The sequence below is a fragment of the Centropristis striata genome, chromosome 19 (assembly GCF_030273125.1).
Source record: "Centropristis striata isolate RG_2023a ecotype Rhode Island chromosome 19, C.striata_1.0, whole genome shotgun sequence".
Classification (NCBI taxonomy): domain Eukaryota; kingdom Metazoa; phylum Chordata; class Actinopteri; order Perciformes; family Serranidae; genus Centropristis; species Centropristis striata.
In genome coordinates, this window is record NC_081535.1 from 15,463,193 (window position 1) to 15,490,469 (window position 27,277).

General features: G+C 37.4%; 1 protein-coding gene across 7 annotated transcripts in view; it reads left to right on the plus strand.

Moving 5' to 3' along the window:
* The first annotated feature begins 1,455 nt into the window (after positions 1 to 1,455).
* dnm1a (dynamin 1a) overlaps positions 1,456 to 27,277 on the plus strand; it is a 65,391-nt gene continuing 39,569 nt past the window's right edge. For 2 of the 7 annotated variants that reach the window (XM_059357543.1, XM_059357540.1), the window contains exons 1-9: positions 1,456 to 1,868; positions 15,243 to 15,316; positions 17,170 to 17,319; positions 17,479 to 17,682; positions 18,193 to 18,291; positions 19,322 to 19,482; positions 20,563 to 20,705; positions 20,932 to 21,067; positions 24,092 to 24,159. In XM_059357543.1, the coding sequence (XP_059213526.1) occupies positions 1,708 to 1,868; positions 15,243 to 15,316; positions 17,170 to 17,319; positions 17,479 to 17,682; positions 18,193 to 18,291; positions 19,322 to 19,482; positions 20,563 to 20,705; positions 20,932 to 21,067; positions 24,092 to 24,159 (1,196 nt within the window). In that variant the 5' untranslated portion in view covers positions 1,456 to 1,707. Of the gene's footprint in view, positions 1,869 to 15,242; positions 15,317 to 17,169; positions 17,320 to 17,478; positions 17,683 to 18,192; positions 18,292 to 19,321; positions 19,483 to 20,562; positions 20,706 to 20,931; positions 21,068 to 24,091; positions 24,160 to 25,128; positions 25,268 to 27,277 lie in introns of all 7 variants that reach the window. The other 5 variants (XM_059357545.1, XM_059357542.1, XM_059357539.1 and 2 more) reach the window with 5 other exon arrangements.

The following is a 27,277-nucleotide window of genomic DNA, read 5'->3' on the forward strand; positions in this document are numbered from 1 at the left end:
AACATATAAACACCTTCTAATGCACAACATGGATCAAAAATGACCTGCCTTCATTTCCCATCTTATTTCATTCTGGCTGTGTGTTTGAATATCTTTTTTTAAAATTACAACAGATCATTATATCCACTTTTCCTTTCATACTTTATGAAGAAAAATATTTTTTTGTAATATTACATCAAGTTTACACACATGGATCAAAAATGAACTTGTGCATTAGAAGCGTAGTGATACAAAAAAGGGTTTTTATACAAAAAGTAAGAAATGAAAACAAAAAATTAGGATGTATGATGATCAAAAACAAGTTCATTGAGGAAAACCTGGGATACTGAGTGATGCAATTAATTTATTGCAAAGATATAGAATATAAAAACTTAGTCGGATCACTTTAGACACATGTTGTGCATCAAAGGGTTAAATCTGTAAAGCAAGTTTTCGGGCCAAAACTTAACAAACAAAACATGTTTTACAAATGCCCTATGATTCACTCACAAACTATGTGTTGCAAATATAAAACAATAACAACCTAATGCATTTTTATACCAGACTGTGATTGTAGGGCATTTCTTAAACATGTTTTGTTTGTTTATTAAGTTTTGGCAGAACATCAGCTTTATATAAATTGCACTGCAATGTCGTTGTAAATTTAATAAAAGGTACTTCATATTAAACAAATGCTTAAATACAAATTCAATTACGTTAAAACTAGCACTGCATTGTACATATAGGCTATACATTATACACACTAGTATACAGTACATTATTATTATTATTATTATTATTATTATTATTTATTCTTAATGATAATAATACATTTTTTGTACAGCACCTTTTATACATGTAGCATTAATTAGGATATAAGAATATGAAAAAAATGCATCACATAAGATGGAAAATAAAACCCATTGAATATTACTTATAATATTTATAAGAAATAAAGTAAAAAATATTAAAATGATTACCCATATTGTGCAGCATCAATGGTGGAAAAACATTTTTTAAAGACAAAAACATTAGTAAGACTCTTTAGACATAGATAGATAGATGGATACATGCACACATACACACGTATGTATGTGTGTGTATGTGTGTATGTATGTATGTATGTATGTATATATGTATGTGTATGTATGTAAAATGTAGATAGATAGATACTGCACATTCTGTATGCATTATAAAAACAAACATAAAGTTGAAGAGTGCCCCCTGGCCTCTGTCCATGGTGCTAACACATTCAGCACCATGGACAGAGTTCTACATCTACACCATTAAAAACTGGATTCCACATTTACAATCTCCACCTTTCTAAAAGCACCAAGACAAGATTTAACTTCAGTGTCTCCGAAAAACAAGACCTCCGCTGCAAGTTAAACTGCACAATTTGACAGAGAACTACAGTGAAAGTAAAGCAGTGTCACCACCGAGCGGTGTGCGTGGAGAACTGCAGGGATCTCTCATGAGGAAAATACGAGAGATCATCCTCATCCTCCCCCCTGCGGCGCTTGGTGGAGAAGTGTACATGCTCGGTGGTGGAGAGAGTCCTGACACACCGAGGAGGCGCAGTCAATGAGGGGGCAAAGCGAGAAGTGAGCCGGTGTGTGCGCAGTCTTAAAACGCCCTCTAAACGCGAGGGTGGCGAGGAGAAGAACATAAGAAATTAATCCCTCCCTGCTTTGACAAGGAAGATAGACTTCCCATTGCATCGCAAACATGGGGAACCGGGGAATGGAGGATTTGATTCCTCTGGTGAACCGCATGCAGGATGCCTTCTCCTCCATCGGTCAGAACGCGAACCTGGACCTGCCCCAGATCGCCGTGGTGGGCGGCCAGAGTGCGGGCAAGAGCTCGGTGCTGGAGAACTTCGTCGGGAAGTAAGTAGCTTTTTTTCTCCAAGCTGCAATGCATGTTGGTGCATCACGCAAGCGGCCGCAGTCGCTTACATTTTTACACCTTACACATCCCCAAGTCCCCATCCCCCTTCTCAGTCCTCAATCCACCACACAGGCTTCGTTAAAACGCTCCAAATCGTTGCACCTTTAACCAGCCTTATCCCTGTGTCTTCTCCCACACCACCAAAGGCGAGGAGATTATTTTGTTAGGCCTGCATAAATCCCTTCATCTGTTAACTGATGCATTCAGGGAACCTCAATTTCCTCTTAAGTGACTTGACATTTAAAATGACTGAGCACCTCTGGATATGAGTGCTATAAACAAAGCTTAGTCAGTTTCTTAACTCAGTCATTTTGTCCAAAATGACACAAAGTTGCAAATGTTTACCATTATAAATCCTATGACACCTGACACAGAGGCACGGGCAGTTTATGTGCTGACTTCCTGTGGAGCAGATACAGTTATAGGCAGCTTGGTTTGTGTATTTGGCAGAGCTACCATTTTGTTGTCCTCAGGCTATTTAATCCTGTCCAGGCAAGGGTGCAGAATGATGCTTGCTGTGTGTGAATGTGTGTGTGTGTGTGTGTGTGTGGAGGTTTCAGTCTTGCAAACAGTTTTCTTCCTGTCAAGAGCTGCTGCTGCGGATGACAATACAAAACAAAGCGAGGGGAACAAATCTGATCTGTTATGCTGCAGTATGACCTTGCAGAGAGAGAGACACACAGAGACAGACAGAGAGAGAGAGAGAGAGAGAGAGAGAGAGAGAGAGAGTCCACCTGAGCTTTGAGCCCTTCCAGCTCAGCTCATCCATCTGTCTGCCAGTGCTTATGCTGTAAGTGAAGCTTACTGCATGCAGGCAACAACATGAGTGTTTTTCAGCCCGGTAGCAGCTTGTATTTCACTTGATCTGAAGTTTTTTTTTTGTAGTTTCGTAGACTTTTAATCCCCATGATGCACCTTTCTTGGAGTGTATGATTCAGCAGTATTCCCTGCTTAAGCAAGGTCAGATTGTGTGCATACTGTGGCTCCAAGCCAGCTCAGCCTCACATTAACAAGGCCTGGGTAGACATCTGTAGAGACACTGATAGTGATTTGTGAGTCAGATATACCACCTCATAACCAAAGTATCAATCACTATTTTAACAGGTAGCAGGTGATGCATGCCTATACTGTTTACATGCCAATGTCAATGTAAACTGTTGAAGAATTATCAGTTGTGTTAATAAAGTGATGACGGTGTAGCTTAAGCGCCCATTGATTTAAGAGTACTCCAATGGACATAAAAAAAATGGATTTATTCCATATATTCCATTTCATCTTCTGCTTTAAAACCTGCTGCCTACGTTACCCACAATGCAGCATGAACAGCCTACAGTTCCGTCAGAGATTCATTTTCAAATTTGTAGTCTTCAGCTCCAAATTTGATTTGATTTTTAGACGGTTTTGGACTTAATGAAATCATACAATAGTACTCCCTAAAAGCTGTAAACACTTTGATTTGTTAAATTGGTAGGGTCCCCGTTTAAGTCCAAAAGCTGGAGCTTAATAATCTCTAATTTCAGAAAATACACACTAAAACTAAATAAATAATAAAATAAAATTCACGATTTCAAGATTTAATTTTATTTTATTTTATTTTTAAATTATTTTTTAAATACATATGTATAGTGTAATTTAAAAAATGGTGCTTTGAAAGCATCTCAAAAATTACTTTATAATTTCTATCACAGCTTCTTTTTTGGAGGCCTTTTAAAAATGTTTTAAATAGTTGAAAGCACCAGATTTTTCCCTTTTTTTTGGAGTAATTTTGCTCTTCTAAACCTCTTTACACTGATGAGGAAGACCACGTTTTGCTGCACTCACTCAGCTGTAGTCATGGAAACAGCTTGTACCTAATTACGCTGCTTTACCCGAGAGACCTGTGATTTGTAGACAATCGTGGCAGGAGGCAGAAGGAAAAGCTGAAATATTATTCAGAGGACATGTAATAGTGATAAAGAAGTGATTTGTGTGTATGTGTCAGTAGAAGCTGCAGTCTGCTCTGTCATGCAGCGTTTGTGTGTGTTAATGTATGCGCTCTCCTCGTGCAGCTGCAGTGACGTCGTTCAGGTCCTCCCATCCTCCTGCTGCTCCGCTCCTCCACCCCCCACTGGGCCATTGTGTTTGCGTTATCTTGCCTTTACCAACACACACTTACAGCACGCTGCACTGTGTGTTTACATGTTACAATGCTTCTTTTCTCCATCTCTATCTTCCCATTACTGTCTATTCAGAAATTCACATTGACAGTCATTTTTCTGTCAGCGCAAACATCTTTTTGACTGCTCTTTGCTTTGTAATCCTTTTTATTTTTAATAAACATCATTGTTCTCCCTCTATTTGCTGTTACTGCCTATGGTTAGCTCAGACAATCAATGCCAAAGTACAGGAGACCTATAAATGGCAAAGAGACATTTACAGCAGTTATTTCACAAGACATAAGAAATGTTTTTTTCTGTGACAGCATCGATATTGTGTTTACATTAGGTCTGTGTGTGTGTGTGTGTGTGTGTGTGTGTGTGTGTGTGTGTGTGAAACATGTGTATCTGGAGGAGTGTGCGCGCTTACGCGCGCATTTGTGTGTGTGACCTTGTAGTGTGAGTGTAAAAAAGGAAGTAGCAGGTTTTGGCTTCATGTTTATGCAAACACAGATGATTTGAATGTTTGTGAACATCTAAATGACTGTTAGGCTGTGTGTGTGTGTGTGTGTGTGTGTGTGTGTGTGTGGTTTGTTATCTCCTCGTTGGCACACACACACACACACACACACACAGTCACAATATATATATATATAACATTTTCAGATATAATTGCCCCGAGGCCCTAATTAAAATGAGAAATTAGAATGAGTAATCTTGTTAAATAATTGTTATCTAAGTATTGACCAAAATAATAAAAATAATACATTTTCCATAATCCAGCGACCCTTGTCTACATGAGGCGATTTCGGCAAAAATAAGCAAGTGTAGACTTGATATAAAGCTTGTTGAAAGGAGTTTCCTGTATAGTATTTAGACATTAGACTGTTATTATAGACTGACATTATTCAGACTGTTACTCCACCATGACACCTTTCCTCTCAGCTGATTAGATTTTGACGTCTGGCAGGTGTGGCTCAGGGACAAGGACAGCCAGCCTCTTAGTGGTAGACAAGCTGTTGAGATGAGAGAACATCTAAGCACACTCATCAAATTTATCGTCTGCCCTTCAGAGGTTTTTGATCATCCTTTCATAAATTGTCCTTAGGGGAGAGTCTCTTATTGTCTCCTTTGGTTTCATTGCTCAGTTCTTTGTTTGTCACCTCAGTTCAACCTCCACTTATCAGCCTCTTTGTGTCTCATTCAGTTTAAATTCACCTCAAAGGTGCTTTATTGTCAAAATATATAAAAGTGCTCCACTCCAAAGTAAAGGCAGCAAGGTTAAACTAAAATCACAAGAATACAGACGCTCAGTTATCAAGCAGTTCATCTTAAAGTCTGCCTGCTGAAACAGGGTCTGTCATTGCAATATTTGTCATCATTCATTTTATCATTCATGTCCTTTCTCTTGTCTTAGACGATGACAAGTTGAGATGTATTTGGTTGCATCTGGGAACTGCTTTTTTGTTCTTTTCTTCTTGAATGGAAAGCAGGTCTTCACTTGTTCAAATAAAGTAGGATAAATATTTTGTTTTAGGGGTGGTGGAAAACCTTTTAGGGCTGCAACAAATTATTTTTTTCATTGCTGTTTAATCATTTAGTCTTTAAAATAGCGAAAAATACCATCAGAAGTTCCCAGAGCTCAAGAACAGAACAGTCAAACGGTGATAGAAATATCCAAAGACATTGAATTTACATGATACAAAATCAGAGATAAGCAGCAAATCAGTTTAGAAGCTAAAAGCGGGGAATGTTCGAAATTAATAGCTTATCAAATATGTTGCTGATTATTTGTTTGTTAATTTACTTAACCCTCCTGTATTTTTGCGGGTCAAATTGACTCATTTCAAAGTTTAAAAATCTAAAAAGAAAAATAGTTAAAAGTATTTTTTCTTAAAAAGACAACATTTTAAAATGTCAACATTAAAAAAAAAAAATCAATGTCATGTAAAAAAAACAATGTATTTTATATGTAGGTCTTTCCAATGTACATAAAAAAGTTATAACATTTTTTTTAATGAAAAACGAGTGAATTATCCTCATTGAACCATGATATGTGAGAGGAAAAGAACACCTTTGCACTAAATATTGGTTGAAATGGTTAGTAAAGGAATTATTAATGTAATATAAACAGTGTTTATTGGGATTTTTTTTTGTTTCTGACACTTTTGGATAATTAAATATGCCTCTGGTCAAATTGACCAATGAACATTATTGCTGTTTCTGAGAAACGACCATAACAGGAGGGTTAATTAATCAACTAATTGTTTTACAGCTGTACACGCAGGTCTAGCATCACTCTGTGTTTATCTTCCGGTCCCATTGTCTTGCCTGTGATTTGACAGTGAAGAAGACGTTTCACGGATCTGAATGAGCACAACCCCCGTTTCCCATCCTGCATCTGTCACCCAGCCTGTATTTTAGCTTCCCATGAGTCTAATTAGCACAAAGCACAGAGCTTTACTGGTCTCCAGTGCCCAACACAGGCACTGCCAGCTGGGTGCTACCTGTTCCTGCAGGTGGAGGTGGGGATGCTTGGCCACATGTTGACATTTAACTTAATCCAAAATTATCACCAGAACAGTCTGAAATATTTATCTTGAACTATGAGTTAAATTGTCCTCTGGGGATTTGGTGTTTTAGAGGAAATATCTTTGTTGTAGCTTTTTCCACAGTTTGATATATAGTTATTGTGATATTAAGCCCTATTTTCCAATGTTCCAATATTCTGAACCTGAAAATGAGTCAGAAACATTTTCCAAAGATTTTTTTCATACTGAAAATGGTTATATTTTATTTATTTAAATAAGTGAGATAGAAACAAAAGTCAGAGGCAAATCCACTTATAATGATGTGTGACAGGCTGTCACTGAACAAAATAACACAGATGAGTGTAAGAGTGTCCACTGCATGCAGCACATTTAGTGTGAATAATGTTTACAGATGCATTGAGTGTGTTTTTATCTGCAGGTTGTTTTTTTGTTGTTGTCCTGAACCCACTTTCAGCACCACGGACAGCTCTTCCAAATACAGATGATACTGAATCAGCACCAGAGCAGCTTTCTCCTAAACATGATCACCACACATGATCTTTTTCCAGTTAGAATTTATTTTTTATGTATAATATTGACTTAATCATGGTTAAGTAGTAATGGATTACATGTAATCGGGATTATGTAGTTAGATGTAGTCAAAACTATGACTAAAATCAGAGCAGATTACATTTGAAAAAAAAAATGGTTACATTATCAAGGATTACTTGATTAAATCTTTGATTAAATTATGGCTATTTTAAAAGATTTTCAGGTTGCTAGTTTTATTCATGATGACTTAACTAATATTTCTTTTTAATGCTGATTTTGGAGTTTTAATTCCTCCTTTTATTTACACTGAGAATAAAAGATACCAATGTATTATTCATGAATTACAAGAATTGTCATCAGGAACTGACTACATTTCAAAGTAATCTGACTCAACTGTAGAGGTGTGAATCAACAGAGGCCCCACGATACAATTTTATCCCGATACTTGAGCCACGATACGATACTATTGCAATTTTAAGCATTTAGCGATATGGTGAGTATTGTGATAAAACATATTGCGATTTAACTGTTTAACTGCATTTTGTGTCCACAAAATTAAACTCAATGAAGAATTGTTTTCTCCAATAAGAGAAAATGTTCAGTCTATTCATCTCACTTCAGTCTTTTTATTTCTCCACAATGAGAGTCAAACCCACAGACTGACCAACACAGTATTCAGTCAAATTGAACTCAACTTTAAGCTTCACTGCTTTTTGAATGAAACATAAAAAAAAGCCAAATGTCGTTATTTCGACAACTCTTAGACGCATTATCCAGACGCACATGATGCCTATAGATTCCGTAGACCTTGTAGTTTCATATGATACCATATCTCCTTAATATGCTTAAATATGCCGTATCTCCATAATATGCTTAAAAGTGAGCCCGCTACGGCCTCACAAAAAATGGTGAAAATACTGCCGGCCCGACTTGGCAGCCATGAATCAATATAATATTGCCACGCAAAACATCACAATACTTTGCTGTGTCAATTTTTTCCCCCACTTCTTCTCAACTGCATATCATCATGGTCGATTCAAGGGTTCCCCAGTTATTATTGCCACCATGTTGGAGTATAGAAACCACTATAAGGCACGTTTCCATTAGGGTAAAGAGTGGCCACTGGGAAAGATGCCAAGATGGAACGAGCAGAGCTTGCTGTGTTTCTTATCGTTGTGTTCATGCACATGGAGGCAATTATTATTGTTGTGACTACTCGCTACTTCGCCGGATTTTAAAATTGGCACGTGTCCCACTTAGCGTTCTATCTAATCACCAACCAGGATTTCTTTCAGGGGAGAAAAATAAAATTCTGTGTATTCGACTACAGTGGAAACGCACCTTTAGAAGCTTTTTGTTGCTGCACCTCTGATTGCCTTCTTTTTTTTTTTTTTTTTTTAGCACAGAGCAATTAATGTTTGTCCAAATCGCTTAAAAAGGCCCTGAAGGAGGAATTACTCTAAGGGAAGTGAGATGGTTGCATGCAAACTGAGATTTTAGTAAAAATTTAACAAACTATATAATGTTTTCTGGGATGTACTCACACCCAGGATGCTGCTGCTGCTGCATGGTGCGCAGCTCAGCCGACTGAAGCACTTTGTTATCAGGGAAGGCTGCTGGCACTAGCACAAACCAGGAACATAAAACTACAACACAGACGTTTTTCCTCTCCCTGCTGCCATCACTATTCCAACCCCCACGCAGAGAGATTAAGTTGATGATATATAGCTGGTTTCATGTATTACATAACACAGAGAAGGCCTGAAGCGTTATGATGAGTAGCAGCAGCTTCACTCATGTGAAAGACAAGGACAGCGCAGTGCTCCGTTCGAGCTTTTATTCTTGTCAAATAGAAAGGAAGAAGGGGGTGAAATAGAAACACAGAGAAGAAGAGCCCTTTAATAACTTACAGATGATGATGCTGCGATAAGTTAAACTACTCGGAATATAAATTAAATGTTGAAATAAACAGTATGAAAACTGCAGTTTTCAGGTTGCTTAGCTTCATAGGATATTTTCTGATATTTTTTATCGATCTGAGCTTGTGTGGTTCTCTATATAGTCATCTTTTTACCTTTTTATTCTGTTCTTATTACTTTTTCTCGGTATCTAAGATTATCTTGCAATTGATCCTTTGCTGTCTTTTATTGTCTTTTAACTTCTCTCTGTCAAAGCACTTTGTAAGCTGTTGTTTTTGAAAGGTGCTATACAAATGAAGTAATTATTTTATTATTATTATTATTATTATTATGCTAACATTATATTTCACAGATTGCATAGTTTCCTGATAATTCCCTAAAAGGAAACATATTTAACTCTTAATTCTCAGCAAGATTCCTGGAAAGGAACATGGAAATAAGGAAAGGGAGGCAGTGTTCAGTTGTTAATCAATTACTTATTAATATAATGAATTGCTTTTATAATAAAGAGCATTTGAGTTAATGAATAGCAGGTTAGCTTAACATTTTAAAAGAATATATAATAAGTATGAAAACAGTGCATGGACAGAGTAAGAGTGAGAGAGTAGTCTGTTAGAGACAGAGGAAGAGAGGGCACATTGGTTCTGATACTGCCACACAGGATTACCACTAATCCCTGCACGGGCCACAGTTTACATGCAGCACATTCTCCCATTGGCTCCGGTATAATCTGGATGTCCACAATCCAGCAACCTGCCGTTTGATTGGCTCAATCTCGCACAGTTGCCGACAGTTATGTGTTTGTGTATGTATGTAAAAATTCCTCACCAAAATGCAGCCACATCTATAGGATGCTGCTAGGAAAAGAATTGCCTGGTTCACTAATGTTGGTGTGTTATTGCTGCTCGCATTAGAGTAGGATTAGACGAGGCTCAATGTCTGACAGTGTTTGGGAATCGGAAGTGATGTGACGCACATGAACACACTAACAGAGCATCGTCAGTGTTGAGTTTTTGAGTCATTAGAGTTACAATAACACAACGTGACAGCTGTTTATTTGTTTTATAGATAATATGTTCCCACAAAACCAAATTAATAATGTGAAAACAACATGATTGTTCTTGTGTAAGGCTTGTTTTATACGTGGGAAAACTCTTGTTCTGTTGAAAGCTGTGTGATGTCTACTTCAGTGAACAGGTCGTGTGTGTGTGTGTGTGTGTGTGTGTGTGTATGTTTGCTCTTATCCCTGTATCTGTGTGTTGTTTGTACACTACTGAATGTGTACACTAACAGTTTATAACAAAGAAGCAGTGAGTCACTACTCCACAGCGGCTGGGGCCCACTTGACGTGTGTGAATGACTGAATGATCAGGGGCTGAACGTTTATTCAATAAAGTTGTTTTGTTTCAAACTAATTGGTTGGAAACACAAATCAGGCTGAAATAAATAAATAAATAAAATTAATCTGATTGGGCCTCAGCTGTGACACTCCCACTCTGTGAACTCCCTAAGATTAGATTATTGATTATTGACAGTGTAAAATCAATTGAGAAACTGTTAATGGTTAGAATAGCCAGGCAGGAGTGTCTGCTTTTGGTTAATTTACTCAATTTTTACATCTGATGAATCGATGTACAACAATGTATTTCTTCCACACTGATCGAAAAATCTTTTTTTAAAAATTCAATATTGCTGTTAGGTCTGGGTATTGGAACTCAATACCTCAAAATCACCCAGCATCAAATAGTACTGAAACTGCTTGAGTCATTTGTGTCATTGTGTCATTTGTGTCATTTTCTGAACTGACCAGACTGTTCTAGCTGTTCTGTTATTTTACTCAGCTCACGTAGTCATTCAATCTACATTACTGATGATAATTTATCAAATGATAAAGAGTCAGTTTGCACCTATCTTATACAAACTATGGTTTTCACACATGCACTGAAACAGTGGGCAATGGATTTGTCCTTTGCATTTCACCCATTCTTTACACACCAGTGAACACACCATGCTTAGGAGCAGTGGGCAGCTCATTTCTGTACCCGGGGAGCAGTGGGGGTTAGGGCATTACAGTCCTTGACCTGTCAGTCCTGGGATTCGAACCAGTGACCCTCCGGATATCAGCCCGACTCTCCAACCTTTAGGCCATGGACTGCAATCTCATTGTGTAAATATTTTGTGAGATCACCAATAGTCAACCCTATAATATCTTCAAAATATAGACATCAGATTACACCTTATTAAGTCAAAAAATATTGTCATGATTGATTTTCCCCATATCAACCAGCTCTACTGTGGTGCGGTTCATGTAGTTGATGATATTGGCACACATAAAGTAGAAAAAAATTATCACTCTATAGTTATTGATATCACTTTAAGGGTACTGGTAATGTAATGTTTTCAATGATACTATGCCCTGCTTATTTATTTGATTTAGATAGATAGATAGATAGATAGATAGATAGATAGATAGATAGATAGATAGATAGATAGATAGATAGATAGATAGATAGATAGATAGATAAATAGATAGATGTTTTTGTCAGAAGTGAAAGTGCTTTCAGACTGATTGCTGAGTGCACCTATAGGTGCAGTAAGTGCTTGTTAAAGCGATCAGGATGTAACCTTTAAATCTCTCTTCCCGTCTTTACTCTCTGTTGCAAAGATATCTACAGTTTTCTCTCTCTGACCGGTTTGCTCTTCTTTATTTCTTTTTTAAATTTTTTATCTCCGTCCTCTGTATCTGTACTGTGCGGGGGTTGTGTCTGTGCTTTTGGCAGTCACATGAGTGTTTCATCCCCCACCTCACCGTGGGGAGACGACAACACAGAAGGGTGGGGTGGAGGGACTCTCACTCTCTCAGCAGGATTAGGTAAATGATGAGTAAACAGAGAGACAGTCGCTCCAGTGCTGAGGGAGTGAGTGTGTGTGGTGATGTACATGTGTGTGTTTATGTGGGAAAAGCGAATTCTGGCAGTGGCTTCTCCGCTCGTTCGGAGGATCCTTGTAGTGGCAGTTTGAGGGGAGGATGAGGAGGAGTGAAGTGAGAGGAAGACCTGCAGTTAAGACCATCTGTCCTCTCTAAAAGGCGTCCAAGTGGGACAGAGGGGTAGACACATACACACAAACAGGCAGGCAGGTAGACCAGCAGATGGATGGATACAAATAAGAGGGGGCTGGGTTTCCTTTGTTGTAAAAATAGGCTGCGTTATAACAACAAATATTGAAACAAGAACAAGAATGGAACTCCCTGTTGGTGCTGTGTCCAGTGTAGCAGGTGTGGAGAGAATTGGCAAACATTAACTACAGTATATGATGTCTTTTCAGGCCTGTTTCGACAGTTTTAGCTTTCATAATGTCTCTTGTGAATTAAGTGACACATTGCAGGCTGGGAAAGGATTAGGAAAGACTAATTTTCCGTTTATGATTTGATCACAAACAGTATATTTAAGTTATGGTGTGTTTAAAAGAATAAGACAAGTGAAGATGTTTTATTGTCTATATATTTATAACTTGAGTAAAAAAAAACACCAGAAGTTTGGAGCTCAATCGAAAGTTTCAGGTTTCGATTCCAAAGTTATCTCAGTTAAAACATATAAATTTGAACTATCCATCAACTGTTATCTAGTACTGATCCAAAACCACCCTCTTTGATAAACACTGTAAAATAGTGGGCCAATTTTAGCCCAATTTGGGTAAATTGTGGCACCCAGTACTGGATAAAGTTTATCCAGTACCCATCAGTATAAAAGCCAATGGGTCATTTTTACCCAGTTTTAGTGTACTTTTATTCTTACCATTGGGGTATCCAGCCATCCCAATATATGGTTATTTAACCCTGTAACTATGTCATGTTTTATGTTTTTTTTTATCTGACGTACTAAATGTGATAGAAAGTAACTTGACATGTTTATATTTCTGTCATTAAACCAAAAGGGTTGTTACTTTTACCCAGTGCAATGTTATTTCTTATCTTCATTTTGAGTCATAAATACAGCCTGGCTAATTGTTTCCCTTGTTTCCAGTGATTATGTCACACCTGGGCACATGAGAGTGACTCAAAATACATGATCAGACGAGATAGAACAGTTCAGTTCAGTTCAGTTCAGTTCAGTTCAAACATGCAAGGGGGAAAACACTGGGGTTTTCCAAAAGGGGTTTTTTATTTTTATAAACACACATAACAAGACACAGGTGAAACTAATTAAAGTCTAAAGAAAATAATAAAGGAACAATAGGATTACAAAATAAAACAGGTGATACAAAAACAGCATAACACATACAGGGAAACTTGACAGACAAGACGGATTATGCTAAGCTAAGATAACCAGCTACTGGCTCCAACTTCATATCTTGTGCTAGAGCAGAATATATGTATTGTAACTTACCATTATTCTCCATATACACAAATAAAAATAGTATATAGGACAGGGACACAGTGACGGTCAAACATGATCCTCATGATGAAAATGTAATTGCTGAATTGGCTTTTTCTTGTTTAGGTCACAGTTTAGAGCAAAATCAGTTCAGCTCATGAATCAAGTATCTGAACTGCCTCAGGCTTTGCTTCAGGTTCAAAAAGAGGCCTCATCTATTTCTTATTCATGTCGGTCAGCTGATTGTTGTTAAAGAAGATTTTTGCTGAGGCATTAAAGAATATATATATAGTGCTGCATAATTTGAATGCATTTTAAACTTTTTCAGTCCATATCCGCTGTTATTGGATACAGTCGGGAAACATTAAATTGCTCTCTCACAATGTTACACTGAAGAACCATGTGTCTGTAACAGCCCCTTGTTATCACTGCTATAAGCACACATACATCATGCATCGCTGAATAAGAGCTGTCCAGTCAGCTGGTTGAGGAGCACACAGTGCCAGTGGCGAGTTGACGCTGATGTTGCATAAGCAGCTGAATGACCCCGAGCAAAACAGTGTTTTGTTCGTTAAAAAAAAGAAAAAAAAGAAGAAAAAAAAAACACTTCACACTTCACCCACACCAGGACCACTTTAATTTGCACCGACTCATACTGACTCTGCAACACAATAATAGACTAGATGGACAGAATTTGCAATAGATAGATAGATAGATATACTGTGTTGCAGCAGCAGCAAAAATTAAAACACAAAGCACACCATACAAGATATTAAAAAATGTATACGAAAATATTGAAAACAAACAAACAAACGACCCAAAAACAAGTGTACAACAAACAAGTGTACATACTAAAAATAAATAAGTATAAATAATCAGTAAGTGCAGTTGTAGGAGAGTCCAGTGTCATCTGTCAGACAGAGGTGAAGTGTTATACAATACACAATTAAAAAATATATTTTATTGAATTACCTTATTGAAATTTTAATAGTCATGTCTCATGGCATTTTAAATGGCACACATTTTAATTGTCATTAATTCAAAAGAAGAAACTGCTGAGAAAACTCATGTAAATATTATAATACATGATGTCTAAAAATATTTAAAAATATGACTAATTTATTTATTTAATTGATTTTTACTGGGGATATTTATTTATTTCATAAAAATGCATACTTACTTACTTACTTACTCACTCACTCACTCACTCACTTACTTACTTACTTACTTACTTACTTATTTACTTACTTATTTACTTACTTACTTACTTACTTACTTACTTACTTACTTATTTACTTACTTACTTACGTACTTACTTACTTACTTACTCACTTACTCACTTACTTACTTACTTACGTACTTACTTACTTACTTACTCACTTACTTACTTACTTACTTACTTACTTACTTACTTACTTACTTACTTACTTACTTACTTACTTACTTACTTACTTAAATGGTATTCTACAGTTCCCACATTGACGATTGCTGTTTAAGAAGCACTGCATTAAATCAAAAGGACATCTAGCCTGGTGGGACCACAGCTGTTGTGTGAGGATTTGTTGTTATTCAGCATTGGAGCGCACACAAACACCTACACACTTACACTTGCTTGTTGTCTGTCTGCACTTCACACACATTTCCAGTCTCCCCAAAGGCTCTGAAAAAGGATGCTGATTCATTTTCACTGACTCATACTCTGTTGTCTCTTTGTCATTTCGGTGATTCATATTGTTGTGCCTCTGCATTGTTGTTAGTTTTACTGATCATTTTGCTTTCTGTCTGTCTGTTGTGCTACAGGGATTTCCTTCCCCGAGGTTCTGGCATTGTGACTCGTCGTCCTTTGGTTCTGCAGCTGATGAACTGCCCCACAGGTAAAAAATCATCTATGGAGTCTTCATTAGCTAACTGGTGGAGAGATTCTGGCATTAAGCTAGTGTCTCTTAAATCTGTGGGAGTTTGGTAGCAGCCAGCATCTAGTGGACATTAAACAAACTGCATCTTAAAGCAAATCTGCACTGATTTTGACATTCAACATTCACAGCAAAACCCTTTCCCCTCATCCTCTCCTACTGCTCTTGTATTTTACTCACTAAATGTGAGTGGCATAACAGCCCAATTTCTTTTAGAAAAAGTCCTTTGAGTCTTCTTCAGAGGAGACACCTCTTTTAGCTCTCAAATGTTCAAACATCCGCTTTTTCCTCAGAAGTTTAAACAGTCCTCCAAAACTCTAATTGAGGGAAAACCTTCCTGCAGCATCTTTTCCTCTCCATTAATCTCTTCAGCCTCAGAGATAATGGCAACATCCTCCTGTTACCATGGTTACACTTCATTTGGTTGTTGCATTGTTTGCAAGCAAGTTTTTTTCTCACAGTTTAGCTGCCAAAATGCTGCAATATACATTAACATTCATTCTTCTCTGACTAATCTAAATATTTCTATTTTATTTCAATTTGTACATATGTCTATTTACTTAACACTTTCTATGTCATATTGTTGTTTTATATTTAGTATAGTGCACTTTTTATAGTTATTCGATTTGCATACTTACTTATTTCTATTTCTATCTCAGTATCTATTGCAGCTGTAACAAAATCATTTCCCCCCCGGATCAAACAAGTATTTCTGATTCGGATTCTAATAACTCACCTCAATTTGAACAGACTTAATTCATATATTCTGAGATTATGTGTGATTTATATACTTCCTAAGGATATCATTATCTCTGATCTCCAGGATGAATCAACATCCATAAATCAGCTTAAGAATCATAGCAAAAATGATCCTCTGAACTGCAGAACTGACATAAGAATAAACATTTACAAAGTAATCTGGGGATAGTTATTATATGTGTGTCCATGGGTGCATTGCAAACAGTCACTGCTAATGTCTAATTCGGCATGCTTTTTGTGCCAATTTACCTAAATATAAACAAGTAGAGTCTAAAGAATAAGGTAGCACTTAACCACTTACTTCACTACAAGTAAAAGTCCTGCAGTTAAAACTTACTGAAGTAAAAGTGCAAGTATCAGCATCAAAATGTACTTAAAGTATCTAAATTAAAAGTACCCGTTATGCAAAATGGACACACTTGTTTTATGTATTATTATTAGGTAATTATTTGTTTTGATGCATTTATGTAAGCAGTGTTTTACTTTTGTAAAGATAGGGCTCATTTAACTACTTAATATACTGTTGTGAGGTTTAATAAAAAATAAAAAGTCTTATCACTCTAAATGTATTATGTTTTTATGTTCAATCTCGACCTGAAAAGAAACTAAAGCTCTCAGCTTAATATAGTGGATTAAAAGGTACAATATTTGTCTCAAAGTGTAGTGGAGTAGAAGTATAAAGTTAAAAATAAAATGGAAATACTCAGGTAAAGTACATAGTATATGTCAAAATTCTACACAAAAAAGTACATTACTTAAGTAAATGTACTTAGTTACATTCCACCACTGCTTCATGGCAACAGTTCTGTTTCCATCATAAAATTATAGAGGCTGATTATCCCCTATTTGGCTATTTGAGATAAGACAGAGAATAATGATAGGAGTTTTCAAGTCTTTTAATATTTGCATTAAAATGAGAAATTTGCCTTTATTTTTCAGGTTAAGAAAAAAAGTTAACTCCTCTTTATTGTCTTCTTTTTGACTTCTTCTGATCCCCTTCCTTTTTTCTACACACACGAAACAATTAATTTGTCTGTTTTTATCGTCTCTTCCAGAATATGCTGAGTTCCTCCACTGTAAGGGCAAAAAGTTCGTAGATTTTGATGAGGTTCGGCAGGAAATCGAGGCAGAGACCGACCGCATCACCGGGGCCAACAAGGGCATCTCCCCTGTGCCCATCAACCTGCGTGTCTACTCTCCTCATGGTGAGGCTGACTACATTTCTACACAGATACTAGTTTGGGGTGACTTGTTCTGCATGTGTGACATCAATAATTCATGTAGCAACAAGCTTTTTATTTGGCAACAACACATCCGAAGTAGCTGTCTTCAGTTCTCTTATCTTTCTCTTTTTCTTCCGTCAGTGCTGAACCTGACCCTGGTGGACCTGCCGGGGATGACCAAAGTGCCGGTGGGCGACCAACCTGCAGACATCGAGGCCCAGATCAGAGAAATGCTCATGCAGTTTGTCACCAAGGAGAACTGCCTGATGCTGGCTGTTTCCCCGGCCAACTCTGATCTGGCCAACTCTGACGCTTTAAAGATTGCCAAAGAGGTCGACCCTCAGGGTGAGTGTATGCACACACACACACACACACACACAAACACAAACACACAGACAGACAGACAGACACACACACACACATACTGAAGACTAAATGATATATGCATTTGCTCTTAAACCCAAAAGAAAAATGTATTTCTGCATTAGTTGGTCTTTTTTAAAAATATTTCTCTGTATTGTCCCAACTATTTCTGCAATTTTACTGTAAAGTAATTTTTTCCATATGCGATGTAACTACAGTATTACTTTTCAATGCAAATAAAATATATATTAAAAAAAATACTAAAAAAGCTGAAGCTTTCTGGGTAAAATTTGACATGCAGGACTTGTGCTTGTATTAAAATATTTTTACAGTGTTCCTTTTCTTAACCAAATGATCTAAATGCAACTAGCATCAGCAATTGACAGCCTTTTAACCGACATCATGCATTAACAGCATCTGAAATTATTATTTTTTTTAGTTTTGAACTATATCTTTTCAGGATTGGTTTGTTATTTATGTGTGTTCTTGTAGGTATGAGGACGATTGGTGTGATCACCAAGCTGGACCTGATGGACGAGGGGACAGATGCTAAGGACATCCTGGAGAACAAGCTGCTTCCACTCAGGAGGGGTGAGCACACACACACACACACACACACACACACAATACTTGTTCTCTCAACTTCAGGGCCGTCGCAATGACACAATGTTTCCCTCTTGTGGTAGTGAGGCAGTCATACTCAAAGATGTTTAAAACTCCAAACACTGAAAGAAAAACAGATAAAGGAGGGATGGATGAATGGAGGGAGTAGGGTGTGATAAAACAACAAGGAATAAGAAATCAAAAGACAAGAAGAAAGGAGAAGCAGGGAATGAGCAAAGAGAAAAACACTGTGTTGGAAAAGAGCTTGCGTGTATCTTGCGGGCTGCCCTTTATTGCAATGTGCTGATGTGGTACTTTTCTTTTCCATTTGCACTTGGTTAGGACCCAGGCATGTGCTTTTGAATATTTTCCATGTCCTTTGTTTTTTCTACGCCCCCTCCCTCCTTCTTTTACTCCCCGTCTCTCTCTGTCTAATCTGGATGTTCACATTTACAAGGCTGCTGGCTCACAGTTGCATTAGTTATAGAGCATGAAACAGCCTTTAACCGGGTGATGCATGAGAAAACTTAACTGGAGGTGAAATGGGATCCGCGTGACCTGAGCTCTCCTTTTTCTCTTTCTGTCTTAAAAACTTGGACACACACATGCAGACTTGTGTAAATCCTCCTTCCTTCCCTTCTCTCCTCTATTCATCCTTCTTTTATATTCTCTCATTTAATCCCATGTGTCCTGAAATGTGGTTTTCCTCAGCTAAACATTATTAAACACAGTTTTTAAGCGGTTTAGTCCTGGAGGGGCTGTTCATTTTTGGTTTGGCTGCTCAAACACAGTTCACATGTAGAAAATGAAAAAGAGCCCCAGCACAATCGCAGATCGCTCTAGAGCAAAGCTAGACTATCTTCCAGCCGAATTAACAGTCAGGCCACAAGTGTTGAATCTGTTCCAGTCTGCTCTCAGAAATTCCAGGAAGTGATAAAAAGAGTTGGATCTGGTTTTTTAATTTTTTCTTTTTCAGACTGTGTGGTAAATGTCTCTTGTGGGGCTCTTGTGTGTCCAGGTTATATCGGTGTGGTGAACAGGAGCCAGAAGGACATTGATGGCAAAAAGGACATTAATGCAGCTATGGGTGCTGAGAGGAAGTTCTTCCTCTCCCACCCTGCATACAGGCACTTGGCCGACCGAATGGGCACTCCCTACCTCCAGAAATGCCTCAATCAGGTGTGTAAAAGAGCAAGACAGAGCAAGAGCAACGGTCAGAGGTGACTGTAGCAGTGATGGAAGAACTATTCAGATCCCTTACTTAAGTAAAAACACTGCAGAATTACTCCACTAGTAAAAGTCCTGCATTCAACACTTACTGAAGTAAAAGTACAAAAGTATCAGCATCAAAATGGATTTAATGTATCAAAAGTAAAAGTACTCAGAATGGCCCCACTCAGATTGTTTTATATATTCCAAATATATGTTTGCATTATTATTTTGATCCTTGTATTGATAATTGTTGTCTAGGTAGGGGTAATTTTAACTACGTGATATATTTTTATGTGGTTTAATTAAAGAAACATGCCTTGTCACTAAACATTTGTCATGTTTTTTCATGTTAAATCTCGACCTGAAAAGTAACAAAAGCTGCTATAGCTTACTATAGTGGAGTAAAAAATAAAATATTTATCCCAAAATGTAGTGGAGTAGAAGTGTAGATTTACATAAAATGGAAATACTCAAGTAAAGGACAAGTATCTCAAAATTATATAAAGTAAATGTACTAAGTTACATTCAAATCAAGGACTTATTTTTTAAATAGACCTAAATAGACATGGGACACATCACAGGTGCTTGAATGTATATTTTGTGCAAGACTATACATGTAAGTTCCTTTTGATATTTATATTCACTTAACATAGATAATTAAGCTGCATTACACAGTCTGCATGCATGTCTCCTGCAGTTATGTCATTGTTACATGTGGCACCTGCCCCAAAGATGTGTGCATGCATGTAACTGTAACATGTAAACTGAGACTTCCAAGCATTATTTTTAAACATTGTCTCTGCACTTCTATAAAACCTGTGATTTCTCAGTGTTTTTACAGTAATCAACCTTGATCTGTGTGTCAAGCTTTGCCACGTTGGGTTCTTAAATAAGCGATAATTGGGCCTTGAAAGTTCCTTGAATTTGATGTTTAAGAAGGTGTGGGACCTCGAATATGTCATTTCATGGGCCGTGTATTTTCCAGCGGTTCTATTAAAACAATTCCGATATTCCCAGTGATCTAACTCTGACCTTTGACCTGCACAGCAACTGACCAACCACATCCGGGACACCCTGCCGGCTCTGCGGGCCAAGCTGCAGGGTCAGCTTCTCTCCATAGAGAAGGAGGTGGAGGAGTACAAGAACTTCAGACCCGACGATCCGTCTCGCAAGACCAAGGCTCTCCTCCAGTGAGTAGATACATTAACTCAAGATGTGGGGTGCCTTGCATTGAGACAGTTGAGCTTTTCTTCTTCATTCACAATATTCTGCAGACAAATCATATCAAGAATGTTGCTCTCAAATAGATTTTTATAGTCATTCCTGTCTATTTTTCAGAATTATTATTCCAGAAATTTGCTCAATTGGATAAAAACAGACTGATAGATTAATTGATACATCTCTGCCTCACTAAAGGATGGTGCAGCAGTTCTCTGTGGACTTCGAGAAGTGTATAGAGGGCTCCGGGGACCAGATCGACACAGCTGAGCTGTCGGGTGGTGCCAGGATCAACCGCATCTTTCACGAACGCTTCCCCTTCGAACTGGTCAAGGTGTGTGTCAGCCAGATGTTGTGTTTAGTTTATCATTTTATTTAGAAACTATATGACAATTGTTGGGGTGGGGAGAGTGAATGAAACTTAAATTTCATGCTTCAACTTTGAAAAACAAACTGCAACACCCCCTTCCTCATATCTCAAAATATAGTACTAAACCTTAACCCTGCAAAGTCATAAATGGGATTTCCAAAATGCTGACATTTTACAGCTTTTGGCACAACCACTAAACCATAAATGCACCATTTCTAAAGCTGTAAATATTTCAGAGATTCTGAAGACCCTGTGGCATTAGAGTCAGTTTAGTCTTTGGGAAAAAAGATTTTTGAGTAAGTGTGAGGATTTTATTTGACATAAAACATGTTCATAGTCAAAATAGGATCCACAGTGACTTAAAATGTGAAGGGAATAAAAACTGTGTGAAACTGTCTTATTGTGAAAAGGTTAAATATGACATCATATCTCGCCTAACGACAATCATCTCTGTGCGTCTCCTGCCATTTATTTATTTATTTATTGGATCTCCATTAGCACCAGCACATTAGCATAGCTATTCTTCCTGGAGTCCAAACATTAAAACAAATTGTCCATTCTCCGAGATCATCAACAAAACAAAAACAACAACAACAACAACAACCGTCAATACAGTCACAACACATATACAATCATAGACACTGACAAACATGAACCACAAGACATGACGCAACACTTACAACAAAATAACAATAAAATTAACCCATAAGAACCCACGGTGACACGGGTGTCACAAACATTTTAAATGTTCTAGTCATGTATGTTTCCTCAAGTACATAAGTGTGTTTTTCAATGTTCTACAGCTACAGTAGCTTGTTGAGAAGCCATCAAATGAGGCAGTGTTATTTATATTTATTAATTAATTAATTAATTAATTCATTCATTCATTCATTCATTCATTTATTTTATTGTCGATTTATTATTATTTTGTTACTTAAAAACAAATCTGAAATGGAATTTGTTGTTCAACAGCACTATTAATGTCACAGTTTTTATATATGTGGTGGAGATGCAAAAAAAAAGGCAAAGGTATGTTTCTGTAAGCAGAAAATGTGTCTAGTTTATTCAATTAAAAATAAGAAATATCATAATCATAAATACCATAAACGCCCAATGTAACATATATGTCACATCACAGATCTTTGTTATTTAGGGGTAGTATTTTTTTTTTTTAAAACATCATAAATGTGTTCTACGTGGTCCACTTGTTCTGTGGTATATCCCCCATAATTTTCCTTTTTAAGGATTACTGGGTTCTTATGGGTTAAGAGCCCATACATAACATACAAACACCTTAGCATAACATACAAACGGATACCAAAAAATAAATAAAAATAGATAGAGGTAAAGATTACTGTATGTCTCCTCCTGGGTTTCCTTTCCCAGCCTCAGAAGGAGAGCGGGCCCCCTTCAGGACTCTGATTCTGGGCTTTTCCGACCCAAACATTCCTTGTTTCCTTTCTCTCAGTTTAACCTCTCCCAGTGTCGTCTCTTCACTCTCACTTCCCCCACCTCACCTTCCTTCTGTTACTCTCGCTCCGTCATCATATCCAGCCACATATTATCCCTCCCCCACATCCTCTCTGTTCACCTTTCACATCATCTTCAACCCAAGTCTGTCCTCTATTCATCCACCTCTCTCTAAGCGCTTTAACTCACCACCCCTTTTACATTTGCTTTCTTACCCGTACCCGTCCTTCCTCCTTCCTTAATCTCCCTCCTTTCATCCACTCCTCTCCTCTGTCCTCTCTCGCCCTCCCTTTGAGGATATAAATCTTACTGTCTGTGACTGAAGCTCAGAAGAAACACCCCGTCGGTTTCCCAATGAGAGAACACAGCAGGTTGCTTCCTAACCAGAAGCTTGGCTCATAAAATCATTATGTTTTATATGTTTGTAATTGATGTTGCTAAGGAAATATGAACCTTTGTTGAGCAAAGTGGGAAAGAATGTGGCACTGCAGTAAATAAAAGTGAAAGTCTTTATATGTAATAAAGACACTTTGGAATATAATAGTATATCATCTCATACATCCTACTTCCAACATTATATTATGTAGTAATGTGTCGAATTTGTGGGAGGGAAGTGTGACTCAGGAAAAAACTCAGGGATATTTTAGTCACGGATATGTGTTGTAATTCAGTGGTTTCCAACATTTTTAGTTTTTGGACCCATAAAACAAAGTCAACTTATGACCCATGTTAATTTTATATGTCTATGGGATTATGACCAGGCCAACCAATGAGAGATTTTTTCCCTCAATAATTTCTAAAGTCATGAATATGAAATTATCCAGTATAGTGAAAGCCTAAAGACTAGACTAGAAGCAGAGGGAAACAGCTAGACTGCTTCTGGTTAAAGTTAACCAGAGCCTATCAGCGCCTCCAAATTTAACCGCTTATAATGTCACTTTTCCACATTTTCATGAATTATTTTTTTATTAGCAGAACGTAAATTTTACAATGCACATACAATATTCAAACATAAATGTGTGTTTCCAAAATACAAACACATTCAGACACAAACCTATAAAAACAAAAACCTAAAAATACCCCCCCCCCCCCCCCCCCACTAAGGATTGATCCGTTGTAAGCTTATTGTAATAAATACACAATCAATTGATTTATTGTTATTCCACATTTAAATGCCCAAAAATGACTATGTCATATATTGAGTTCTGTACTTACATTATCCCAAATATATCAAATCAAGAGAAAACCATAATTTAAATCAAGTTAACAGTCCGTTCTTCTGGTGAACAGTCAATGGCGTCATATCCACTTTATGCATGTGTCGGTGATGTGTTTGTCATATGTCATTTAAAAAAAAGAAGCCCACCATAAATGCTAATTTACACAAATTGATAAGCCAAGAAAGGTATTTTATAAGTGTTTGCATATGTTTTTTGAAAGTAATGGAGAAAGAATGGAGGATTCAAGAGAGAGAAAGGTTTATACTTAATCCTTCTGTTGTCTCTGTTTCTTTTTCAGATGGAATTTGATGAGAAAGAGCTCCGTAAGGAGATCAGCTACGCCATAAAGAACATTCATGGAATCAGGCACGTCCGCCCTCCAACTCACCCCTCCACCCCCGCTTCCCTCCCTCTTTTCTTCACTCCTCGCTCACTCACTCTCTCTCACTCTCTCTCTCTCCATCTCGGTCACCTCTGCTGGTCAGACTGCATCTAACTGACTTTGCTTATCTAATCACAAAGACCTCTATGCTGAGATTGAGCGCTCTGTTGAATACTAATCACATCAGTGCACTTAGACAAGATTTGGGATCTGATAGGTGACTTCTGGTTGCACGGCACATGTTTCTGTGGCCTTTCCATACGTTTTCTGTTTGTTTTTCCATTCATGCCGGTGTGTGTATATATATGCTTTATCATCTAATAAGGCCGAATACATCAGAAAAATCATTTCAATTTATATTTGGTGCCAGAATGTATTTAAATCAGTGTTTGGTCTGTCTGAATCAGATAATAACAGGATATAGTGAGAAGCAGGAGTGTAGAAGTAAATGGTATTTCTTTTATTTCCATGATGGACATTTGTTAATAATTGACTGTTATTGTTGGGTGGTCTACAGACTTTTTCCACCTTAATTTGGTTGCTAAAATTCACATTTAAGCAAATTCCCAACGTCAGTCTGTCATGAAAATAGATTAAATACATTCAATTTTAAGTGAGATCCCATTCAATCCCCTTAATAACGAACCAGCTGTCTGCAAAACATGCTAACTCTTAACAACGTGGCTGGATATTTGCTTTAGAAAAGTACAGATTTAAATTAGTTTATATAACTTATTTTTCTCAAGAACATGTTGATTTGTAGCTCCATTCTCTTTCCCTCTCTCTGCCTAACTTGTGTCTGTTTATGTTTGGGGGAAAGGTTAGAAATGGAGGGTAATTCTTTACAATTAACACTCTTCTCTTTACCCAACCCTCCTCCCTCCTTTTTTTCTTTCTCTCCATCATCCTCCTTTTTTTTTGGCTCTGTGGCTGGTTCTCTCTCTGTCGGGCAGAACTGGCCTCTTCACCCCGGACATGGCCTTTGAGACCATTGTGAAAAGGCAGATTGGGAAGATTAAAGAGCCGTGCACCAAATGTGTGGACATGGTCATATCTGAGCTAGTCAATACGGTTAGGCAGTGTACCAAGAAGGTAAAAAAAACCCAAAGCAAGCAGTTGATAGCACTTTTTTTTCTGTATTCAACCCTCATCTGCAAAGTCCCTCAGCTGTTCACTCCCTGTTACTGTAACCACCTGGCTGTCTCCAGCCCTCGCTGTTTGTATGGACAGCGAGGGGACACCTGGAGCGGCAGGGTGGGCCGCGGTACACCTGCCTGCCTGCCTGCCTACTGTAGCGCCCAGGACGGGTTTGGCTGGACAGGCTGGCCGTGGTAGAAAGCTGTGCTGAAGAAAAACCAGTGTGGAGGCTGAGCGGTCATCAAAATATGGTTGCCTATAAAAGATTAAATGTCAGAGCTCGAGTGTTGAGGTCTTGAGTTTATGATTTTGATTAGCACATTTGTCATGATTTATTGTAACATACAGTAGGCTACTGTGCAAAAGTCTTAGGAAGGTGGGAAACTTTGGATTCTGTTAATTGATAAAAAGATAAACTATTAACCTTTCTATTTTTGATAGCATTCTTATTTTTCAGCATTTTTTCACACCTGCCTATAACTTTTGCACAGTACTGTACATTTAAAAAGGAACAATTACAGTGGCCTCAGTGAGGCTTTGTCGCACAGTGAAGTGGATGATTTTCCACTGTGTCAAAAATTCCACAATACATACTAACAGTATGTACAATATACTAAATGTCTAAATGAGTGTTTTACTATTTTTACTAACAGTAAACATCTAACACATGCACTAACATACACTATACTAAGGAAAATACTTTATTGCAAGACATTCTCCATTTTATGCATACAGATTATATTTTTGTTTATCTAAGAAATTATCTTATCGTTATCATCTTGTTTACATGTATACTGTACCCTATGTCGGTGGTAGGGACCTTCTTTTTTCCTCTTAAAATATATATATATAGTGTATTTCACTTATTTTGGGGCTGTAAAAAGTTACTTTTTAAGAAATCTCACCTTAAATCCAGCATTTTCTGCTTATATTTAGTAGATTTCACTTATTTTGGAGCTGTAAAAAACTTATTTTTAAGTAAGCTGATCTTGAAACCAGCATTTTCTGCTTATTTTAAGCCTTCTAAATGCATCTGTAGACATGCTTATTTCTAGATTTAACAATCTTATTTCAAGAAATATTGTCAAGTGAAAATATCTTGCGTGGACAGATAATTTCACTTCATTTTGAGTACCTTTTCCCTCAGATTTAGTGTTTTTATCTTGTTTTTAGACACCATTTTTTGCAGTGTACACATGCACAGACTTACATCAGTGTGTTAATCTACATGGAAAAATATACTAACAGTACATTTCACTTTAGGGTTTCTGCAGGGTAACCTTAATCAGCAGGTGGCAGGTAAGACACAGGAGCTTGGCTTAGGTCTTTGAGGAGTTATAGCATTTATCCACCAACAAATAGCTTCAACGTTGTATAATGTTACTGCTAACTTTATAATAACCATTAAACGCTTTCTCTCTCAACCGTACACTCACTCAGGTTAAGCACTGAGTTATTCCTTAAAGGACTTTGCTACTCGTATAACACATTTTAGTTTATAAAACATCATAAAATAACATTTTTTAAAAATGTCCCTGATGCTTAAGCCGGGCAGCGAATCAAGTCACACACGGCCAACGGGCTTGCAGTACTCTGGCAGACACCTGCAGTTCATACAGAGAATTTAGCTTGGGAAAACAAAGAAACAGAAGAAATTATTCACAGTTAAAATGTTTTTTAAATTTCTCCCTGCTGCGAAATAATAAAACTGCCAACACACAGTGGACAGGAAACGGTTTGTGAGACTTTGTTGAACATTTCATGACAATTCTAAACACTTCCACTGCTTTGAATGTAAAATGTAGCAAGATGACTTTTCCAACTACTCTGAACACAACATAATACAATTAAGCACCATACAGTAGGTCCTACAGATGTTGTAATATAACTGAGAGCATGTATTTAGTGTTGATTTGGGACACAGCTTGAGTTGTCTTTGAACTTCCTGTCCCCTCTCGAGGCGTT